Below are 10102 nucleotides of genomic sequence, written 5' to 3'. Positions count from 1 at the left end.
AGGAAGATTCCTACCTCTAAGTTTCTTGAATTACTGATAAAGTTCGCTGTACAAATCTCCAGGCTAAATTGAATGGCGAAGTTCCTCTGGTCTCTAAATAATGGTGAGCGCGCTAAGTTAACCTGCGCCATCATACGTACTCACATGTAATTGGTTCCTGTACGACTTAATTAAGGGTAAATTTCACACACAACAGCTGCGTTTAAATTGGGCAATTTCAATACAAAAAGATATTATTCGTACGTGATTCAATTTTCTTTCAAAGGAACTTAAACTTGTTTAAATATTAGTTTAAATCTTCTATCAGGTGTTTAACATGGAAAAGTTTTGGTGATGTTTTTGGTTCCCCAGTTATTTCGGCGTAATGAAGAATTCAAAACATTTTATCAGAGTGGAAACGCAAAAAATTTTTCGGGTTAGTACAGGGCCCCATGGAAACAGAAAAGGAATAAAATGATCCTGATGTTAATTTAAAAAAGCAAGTCAAGTTTTTTTAAATTTCTTATTTTTTGTCAGGGCACTTAACACACAATAGTTAACAAAGATTCACCAAAGTGGAAGTGAATTGTACTCGCTATTCACTTCCGAACTAACCAATCAGCGTTCACGAAAAGCACTATTCTCTCGTGTGGTAAATACTAACATCGCTTAATTCTACAAAAATTGCACAATTATATTACTTGCTTTTTGTTTGTTTGTTTTTTTTTTTGTATCTTACATATCGCATGCTTTTCTAAACTCCTTTGAAAACATTTCGGGGCTATAAACTGATGGATAATTGCTTAGCTTTGAGATAATTACAAAACTGATTATCTTGTGCACGAAATGATAGTTACAGCTAGAGAATAGGGCACATGGAGTTGTTCGACTGGACTCTAATGAAACATTAAAAACAAAATTACTTTAAAAAGAAACAATTTTCAAAAGTTAGTTGTTACCAAGGGTTATATTTATAGGCTACAATTAACTTTAGGATTAAGATGGTAGCAACTTGTGGCACAACTGCAGAACACTTGTCATAATCATAAACATTACAGATGGCAACTGTGTTATGATATTTTATAATCACGATATTAACAAGTAACAAGATGTATATATTAGCACATTCATCAAATTATATTCAAGTGTTACTATGAAAACTAAAAGGGAATAGTATAAATTGAACATAATTTGATATAGACACTTAAGGAGGATAAAGATTCTTGCAATTTTCGTAATCGTAAGAATAAAATTTTAAATGCACATCTTTCTTAATCAAACGATGCATATGTGCGAGCGCGCAAACTGGCTGGCGCCGCCGGTTGTCTCAGGTCTGTGGTAACAAATCACCACCCAGCGCAAAACTGTGCTTAGCTTCGTTAACATCAGTTTGCCTTGATTTCCAAATTTTATCTTCTCTATAGCATAGAAGAAAACGGTTTTATTTAAGGATTCGAACAAATATCTTTTGCTCAATTAGTATCTAAAGCCCTAGGTCCCTTACTGCTCACTGAAATAATCTTCGTGTTCTCCAAACCACCACTGTGTGGTGGAGTTGTTATTTGAAGAGCACCTATGAATGGGGTTTACTGTTTCGTACCAACCAAAGTCATCCTCCCCCGCTGGGTCCTTTATTGCTCCTGATGCCTTCAACTGACACCCTTCTCCATAATCATGATACGAGTCCACGTGTGCATGCCACATATCCTGCTGAACAAACACTGCAGTGCAGTCATGGCAACCGTAACCACGGACGTTAATGTATTCGTAATTCCTGCAATCGTTGAATTTCTTCCGCATCACATCGATATCAGTCAGTTTGGCTCTCAAGTAATCAGTGAAGTTCAGACCATCAGTGTTAAAGTTGCATGTTGCACGCACGTGAGAGGACTGGTTAGCAATTGACTCCATCCGGTTCAAAGACAGGCGAAACTTATTCCAGTTAAAATCGTTCTCAGTGACAGGATAATCTTTATAGAATGATTTATCCGCAAAATTTTGGTTATTAACCAGGCTGAACGATTCAATAAGAGTCCAAACAAAACCATTTTCAGTGGTGAAATCGCAAAAGGTTTCGTACCAAGAGTTGCTTGTCGGATCAAACAGCCAGTAAGCTTGCGATGATGACTTCTTGTCCATTAAAAGCTGCTCTTTGCAAGCAGTTCTTCGCTTCTGGCAAAATTTCCCGACATATCCTGGTGCACATGAACATTTAAACTTGTGTTTGGCGTCCTGACAGAGTTCGGTGCACGTGGCGCCATTAAGACACACACTATGACTACAGCATTGATTACTGCAGTGTGAGTCTGGATATGCGCTGTCTGAAGTTACCTACAATACACATATCATAGATTATTTGGCTGTAAAATGAGCAGAAACTGGTGTTGAAGTTAACACACTGCTACTCACTACGATGCATAAACCCTAGCAATTTAATTATTAAGGGTTTGACGTTACCTTACCAACTAGATCCCTCAAAACTGCGCAAAACTGTCAATCCTTTGTTCAACAACAAGATCCTCTTCAATTTGCATGTTGGAGCTTTAATCGTAAACTTCAATCGTTATAGAACGAGCTTGAAAACTTGACACATGATTAGACATTGAATACATCTTTTAACTTGTAGCAAGATAGAATTCCGTGAGCTGCATTGTTGCAGTCGCTGCGCGCTGGACAAAATCTTTGAAATTTACATTTTCGATTGCTGTTCACTGGGATGGTCCAGCCAAAAATCATTTTTGGCTTGTGGCGACGTAAAAAGAGAGAATTGGAGAACAACTAAACTATTTTTGAAAGATGTGTCCTAAACCCTTTTCATGGGCAAAAAATAAAAGAAAACTTTTTTCCGACAGGAAGTCGAGAGGACCGCTCTTAGCGAGAGCGGCACTTAACATCCAAGTCGTTTTCGAAAGCCGTCAGAAAAAGTAGAAGTGAGACAAACCAGCATTTCGAATGAGCGAAATATTTGCATCCAGTAGACATCTCACCCTTACCTGGTGAATATATTCCCTGCTCATATCAAAGTAAGCATATCCAGGAGTATATATGAACTCATCAGGAGTTGAATATCTATCTTCATCCAACAGCTCACAGCGATCCCCAGATATCTGAAATGCTTGGCACTTACATTTCTCATCAAAACACTGGATATGACAGTCATAAATTTTTGGCAACGTGAAATTCTTAAAACTGTGTCCCACTATGGCATGGTTTTTTATTCCTTGCTCCAAGTGGCCATGGTTAAGTCTACTCAGTTCAAATTTTCCGTCGCACTTTGCAGTTTTTGACTCCAATCTGCAGAATGTCATTAATACCATGTCCAGAAGAAGGACAATGATGTCCATGATATTTTTTTTTAATAGTTTTGCACAAAATCGAACGAAGTTTTTCTATTTGAGGAGCGTTCGTTCACACGGGAATACTTTTCTTCAAATTTCCATACGACACAAAAAACTTAAACTGATACGAGCTAGCAAACAACAAACCCTATCTCAATTAATACCTCATCCCACCTGCTACTGCGTAAATAATAAGTAAAATAAATGAAGAATTGATAGAATAATTTAACGTGAAATACGGACTCGACGCACTTGGTTTTAAAATAATTGAATGGAAACGAATTAGTAGCCACAAATCTAATGGCTGTATGGTGAAGTAAGATGCGCTGGAAACAGTCGTCAAGAACATCAGACATCATGACTATATTTGTTAATTAATTTCCAATCCAACTCCTTTCCAAAGGTGTTCGCCCCTTTGTAATGATCAAAATTGAAAACACTTCGAATCATAAAAGTTTCATGAATTCGATCTCAAATAATCCACATCTCTGTGAAAAAAAGAAAATTAATATTAACACAGAACAATCATCCTGCAGTATGAATTAATAATATTGCTGACAGGTCAAATTACAGCTTCCATTTTCGCTAAAAAAAAACTATTTCTTCAGTTTCCTCCACAATTCTTAACCCGTTAAATACTATGCGCTGTGAAATTATTTCAAACCGTCTCACTTATCTCATCTCTACTGGTTTTTTCGCCATAAAAAAACCACGGTGATATCGGCAAATTCCACTTTACGTAAAGTGACACCAGTTGTCAAGATACACCTTTCTCAATGTTAGCTTAGTGATGACATTTTCGTCCAAGCGTTATTGTAAACATTTCCTCCATCTTGCGTAAGAATAATATTTTCCGTTTGGCCCGTAAACTGTGCATTTGAACCGTCTTGTGAAAGTTTCACGCACGCGCAATTTTCGAATGATTGGCATGCGAGAGACTATCATGTACGACGTGTTACCCCTATGACGTTCTCGTCCTCAAATACCACGCATCTATTCTTCCAAAGTGACAAAGAGAAACATCGTTTTCAGAACTCTGCGGTTTGGAGAGCGATTTGGAGAAGATGCAGTTTCTGTGATCGCTTTAGATCACGTGGTATGTGTAGACAATAGGCAAAAACAGAGGGTATAGGTAGAACCATGGTGAAAACTGTTGAAGCAGTTTAAGAGGGTGTCATCCAAAGTTGGAGTGCTGCTAGTTAATCCTGGTGACCTTAGGACAGTCTTTTTGTCTTTGTCCTAAGCACATGACAACTAAAGGATCTTTCTGTGGCGTACTCATCAAAGGAACGCTTCCGTGTTGAGACATGTCCTGTCTGTAACTATGGTATCAGCTTTTGGGAACCCTATCTGATCACCTGATAAATCCAGGACTTCCTTTACACTTGCTCGTTTCAAGAAATGAATAGATGATTCTAGCTTGACTTAAAAAAAAAACTTTATTTTGGATTTAACCCGCTGACAGAGAAGTTCTTGTCTGCCAGTCTAAACAACACCGTTCTCGCCCATATCTGAATCGATCATTTTGTAACACAAAACAATCAGAGCCAATAGGATACATTACAAGTGATGTCATACAAATGAAAAGATATCAATATTTAACACCATCAGTTTATTTGGAGATAAATTACATTACCAATGACTTGCTATGCTTATCCCTTCAACTGTCACTCCCGCATTGTTTCAGTGACGAAGCAACACTACCTCGGGTGTCTCTTAGACAATCGAAATGACTGAACAGTTAGAAATATCGTCTCCAAACGATTCCGAGAACAATCGGAAAAGGAAAGTTGCGTTGTTCTGTCGTTGATGTTGATTCTCACGTTTGTACTTTGTCTTCATTGTCCCGACTGTGACTCGAATTACAAGCAAGGAACTTCAGGATCTGAGGAGAAATTTACAACTCAACAGACTTTGGTCCATTTTATACATCTCACAGATGCCAACTTAGATCTGAAGTACAACAGCTCCATTCCAAAGCGTGACATGTGTCGCGCAGTAAACGGATCCATCAAAACAGCTGAGTTTAAAGCTCCTTTGGGTAGAATTGGGTGTGACACTCCACTATTGTTGCTGGAAAGTAGCTTAGAAGCGATAAAGAACGCTACAGACGGCACAAAGCTGAATTTCATACTGATCTCAGGTAAGTCCCATGATATTTTTTTAATTTCGTATTTGTCATCAAAATTATGCAAAAACGTATCGAAGAAGAAGTGATATAGAAAAACATTTAACTATAAAAAATTGCGATAAAATATTTCTTAAAAAAAATTTTAGAATTTATAAAAAACGACGACGTTTCGAAGTTGGCTAAACGTCCTTATCAATTGAAAGTCAACAACTATATTTACAAGTTGCACTCTCTATAAATACACCAAAATAACAATGGGTGATAAAAAGCTAAACCGTTAGAAAAGAACAATAGTAATGCACGTATGGGGTCCGCCTGGATATTTAAATTTGGCTTGAGATTCTTGGTGAACAGCATTTCAAAGACTAAACAATCAAATTTTCCTTGGTACTTTCTTAAAACTCTAAATTGGTTTTCTTTCAAGAGGTGGTTGCTACCGTGAGCTTCCACGAAATGTCAACCGATTGTCGAATATTTGTGCTCAGCAATGCGTTGATGAAGGTGTCGGGCTGTGTACCTGACATAATCTGCATCGCACAGATCATATGAGAAACGGTAAACAACGCATTGCCGATTCACAATTGACGGCTTCATTTCTTTAGGTTTAAGATCTTGCCCCAATTTCTTGCTCACAAAAACAGGCTGCAATCTTGGGAGAATCTTACGGCTACGATCGCCCAACTGCTTCCGAACCGCATCAGGGGCCACTTGATCTTTGAATGGAAGACTAATTCTTACTGTGCCTCTATCATCGGCGTTTCTTTCCGCTGTGCTTGCCGAAGCATTTCTAAAAATCAAATTATTAATAGCGGAATCAGTACGGCCCATAGGGTTGTCAAGACGACTGAAAATAGAGCGCAATTTAGGGTTAGGGTTAAGTTGACCATTAAACTGAAAAAGCTGATTGGTTGTGGCAATTTTGAGTAGTTCAGCAAGCTGATCCTTTTGCAGATTAAGGCCATTGGTTTTGTTGAACCAATCATCTGTGAAGGCTTTGTTGACCACGATGTTGATAGTCTCATCTAAAGGCACATAAGTGAAGAGAGCTGTGACGTCATAAGAGACCAATATGTCTTTATTCATAGAATGAGTACGAATCTCATCAGCAAAGGCAAAGGTGTCAGTGATTGTATACTAATTTATGGAAAGTGGTTTCAGCTTTTCTTCAAGCCATCAAGCCAGATTGTAATTGTAGGTTCCGGTTGCTGATAAAATAGACCTCATCCCAGCGTGGCTTTGTGAGTCTTAGGTAAGCCATAAAGATGAGTGAGCCTGGAACTCTTTGGAGAAAGTGAATTGGCAATTTCTTCAGGCAAAATTTGACGTAAATTTTCTTGCAACTCTTTCTCTTTCTCAAGGAGAGGGCGAAAATGCTTAGGTAGTCGTCCACGCATTTTTGCCGGTCGTTTGTGATCAACGTGTGAAAGTTTAGGGGTGTTGTCAACGGAAGCAGCGCTTACTAGGCGGATATATTCGGGTTTGTCCATCATTACAACTCCAGAACCTTTATCAGGCTTAGTGAAAAGGTATCGTACCAAGTAGTCGTTAAACATACTATATAACAAACCATCAAACACGAAGATAAAGAAATACACAAAAACAACAAACTACGAGGTCTTTCTGTTTTGAATTAGAAGACTTGCGTAAAACAATAGAGACTGCGCGTTTGTTTTGAACATTTTGTTCCTGACGGCTTTTGAATGGTTCTGAATAATTGCCTGGCACTTTTGAGGTGTTGCGGATTAAACCACGTTTTATCTCTTTGCAGGTTGTTTCCCTTGGAATCACCGAGTCGCTCAAATAGACATGAAATTAACTATCATTGATTGTTTTTTTAACTTGTGTTACCCTGAGTATAGTCATTCAGTACATTCAATGGAAGTCGGTATCAAAACTCCTCAAGCTAGAATCGAGCCGTTGCCTTTGTTTGGCCCATAGCCATAGCGATAAAATAAAGATTATTGAACTTCTGAACACCGCTGAGATGAATGCAGCTGCGCAAGCTAATTATGCTTTATTGCAGTCGATCAGTGACAGATGTAATTTCAAATAATCACCAAAATGTCCATTACTTTTTTCCCCTTCCTTTTTTATCTTTGTAGGAGACTTCTCTGCACATGAAGTTGATGTTGATGAACAGCACATTCTCGAAGCCATGATTAGGACAGCGAATGAGACACATGCAGTTTTTCCTGATATTCCTGTGTTTCCTGTCATTGGTTTACATGATTATCTGGTACCACTCACTTTACCGAACACCAGTGATTGGTACAACTCTGTTTTGTCTTCATGGCAACCGTTAATGATTTATGATGGCAGCGCAGGCGATGCAAGCAAATCTACATTTAGTAAAACGTTAAGAGAAACCTTCCTTGAGGGCGGTTACTACAATGCAAGCATTGCAGGTATTTTTGAGCATTTAAATTCGAGGAAACTTATTGCCCTAATGTTATGAGATATTTGTAGCGTTTAATTTGGCGGGGAGAAAAAATTCTTTGTCGATCCATTGAGCCTATGAAGAGAGATAATTTTTCTTTGGGTCGAACTGAACGTCTTCCAACACCGCGCAGGCCTAAGCGCCATATTTTTTCAGCAAGACTATAAATTAATGCCTTTCCGTCGACCAGTGACCAAACTGATCAAATAACTTTGATCTTTAGATGGGAGAATGATTTTAATTGTATTGAATACCATATACTGGCACTACAAAAGCAACCAAGACAATCTTCAAGTTCGTAAAACTGCGTTAAGTCAGTTGTCGTGGTTAGAAAGTCAACTCGAGTCTGCTGAAGGACGAGGGAAGAGAGTACTGATAGCAAGTCACATTCCACCAGGGTAAGTGATTTCTGTTTAGAATTTTAATGAAGAACGTTTGCCGTTATCAAGCGTTATGAACGTGATACTGATGAGCAAGCACTGATATCCAATCACTAAATCCTCATTGCCTGGATGAACAACGGCGTCTGTCGATAAAGCGGTTGAGTAAAGGGCCCCACTTGCACATTTAGCTTTGTCTTCTCCATAAAACCGCTGGCCGTTTCTTTAACCATGATTAGACCCCTTTTATAACGCCACTCCCTTCCTCAGCATACCACACTTGATCAAATGAACGATTGTCGAGCGCAATAATGTCTGGATTCGTTCTGCTAGTAATCTTCGATAGCATTCATGCTCGGGATTTTTATAAGGGTTTTATCATTCAGTATTGTCAGTGCTATAAGGGTTTTATCATTCAGTATTGTCAGTGCTATAAGGGTTTTATCATTCAGTATTGTCAGTGCTATAAGGGTTTTATCATTCAGTATTGTCAGTGCTATAAGGGTTTTATCATTCAGTATTGTCAATGCTATCGCTTTTTGAATTCTAGAGTGGACGTTGACAACCATGAGCCATTTTGGTTGCCCAGTTTTACTAAACGATACATGGATCTGGTTGGTGGAAGGTATCACAAAGTGATAGCTGGTGAGAAGATTTTACAAATTGATAGTAATTTAACAAAAAAAGTATTCTCTCCTACTTTCAATTAGCATACAAGAGGGGAGTGAATTTTTGTTCAATACTAGGCTTCCACTAAACTTTCGTTGTATGCATGTGTGTTTCAATACTGGACGTCAAGACACCCCTTTAGTCATGGCAGTCAAATTACGTTTTTGCGACGAAAACTGAAAAAGATCTGCTTAGCGTAATTTCACAGAAGTTAACTGGAATAAAGGGTTATATTGTAACTAATGATCCTGTGATTTTCAAATTTTTTATTTGTAGGTCAGCTATTTGGTCACGTGCACAAAGACGACTTCAGACTTCAGACTCTGGAATCAAACTCTGACTCTGTCTCTAATGACGCAAGGAAGTCTTTTGCATTGATCGCTCCCTCTCTTAGTCCAGATTACAAGAGTAATCCAGCCTTCCGTGTGATGATATTAGATGAACAATCAATGTCTCTTTATGACTACAATCAATACTACATTGACCTCGACTCGACCAAAGGTAAGGGCGTGGCTCTGTAACTAATCAAAACAAGGACGCATTAACGATCATGCCGAGTTGTGGAGAGTTGTAACATTATAGGCATCGGCGACCACTAAAGAAACGAAAAATTGAAAATCCGTATATATATAATGCCTTCAGAATTAGTGTCACCATTTGAAACGAAATTTTACATTATTCTTCACTTTCAAACGTTTCCCAGTTTGTGTCTAAAAAGATTAAATATATCTTTACCTTTTTTTTTTCAGTGTCCTCCACTCCTGTGTGGCGGTTGGATTACACATTCAGCAAGAAATACCCCTTGTTTGCAAATAAGTCTATAGATGCCGATCGAATCTATAAACTAACCGAGGCTTTAATAAATAACGAGAATGATATGTTCTGGAAAGCTTACGCATTTTCACGACAAGTTAATTACTGGCCCGATTATTATCCAAGGGCAGTTCTTTATTGTTCCATGCGCTACGTTTTTAAAAACGATTATGAGAAGTGTCTCTTAAGAATGCATTTTGAGGCAGGAGCACTACTAAGTTCGCGAAGATCTCGAAAATGAAATCGTTTTATCGATAAGGCATCAGTAAACAGAATGCTTTATTTCAGTTCCCTTTGCAGATGTTTGGCCCAAAACACAACTGGCGTTGAAGCGGATTCCTTTAGCAAAACAAAA

The 10102-nt window shown here is 38.3% G+C and overlaps 2 protein-coding genes across 2 annotated transcripts; one reads left to right on the top strand and one right to left on the bottom strand.

The window, feature by feature from the left end:
* Positions 1–521: 521 nt before the first annotated feature.
* Positions 522–3323, bottom strand: LOC131778056 (uncharacterized). The gene is made up of 2 exons (XM_059094445.2): positions 2973–3323; positions 522–2310 (listed from the first exon to the last, which is right to left on the bottom strand). The coding sequence occupies exons 1-2, from the start codon at positions 3321–3323 to the stop codon at positions 1480–1482; spliced, it is 1182 nt and encodes a 393-aa protein (XP_058950428.2). The 3' UTR covers positions 522–1479.
* A 4405-nt stretch (positions 3324–7728) lies between these two features.
* Positions 7729–10035, top strand: LOC136277305 (sphingomyelinase phosphodiesterase C-like). The gene is made up of 5 exons (XM_066159230.1): positions 7729–7853; positions 8109–8283; positions 8816–8910; positions 9211–9435; positions 9684–10035. Exons 1-5 carry the CDS (start codon positions 7751–7753, stop codon positions 9986–9988), a joined length of 903 nt encoding a protein of 300 aa, XP_066015327.1. The 5' UTR covers positions 7729–7750; the 3' UTR covers positions 9989–10035.
* The last annotated feature ends 67 nt before the right edge of the window (positions 10036–10102 follow it).

The sequence above is a fragment of the Pocillopora verrucosa genome, chromosome 12 (genome assembly GCF_036669915.1).
Source record: "Pocillopora verrucosa isolate sample1 chromosome 12, ASM3666991v2, whole genome shotgun sequence".
Classification (NCBI taxonomy): Eukaryota; Metazoa; Cnidaria; class Anthozoa; order Scleractinia; family Pocilloporidae; genus Pocillopora; species Pocillopora verrucosa.
The sequence above is the reverse complement of the archived record's forward strand: the minus strand, read 5'-3'. Positions and strand labels throughout refer to the sequence as shown.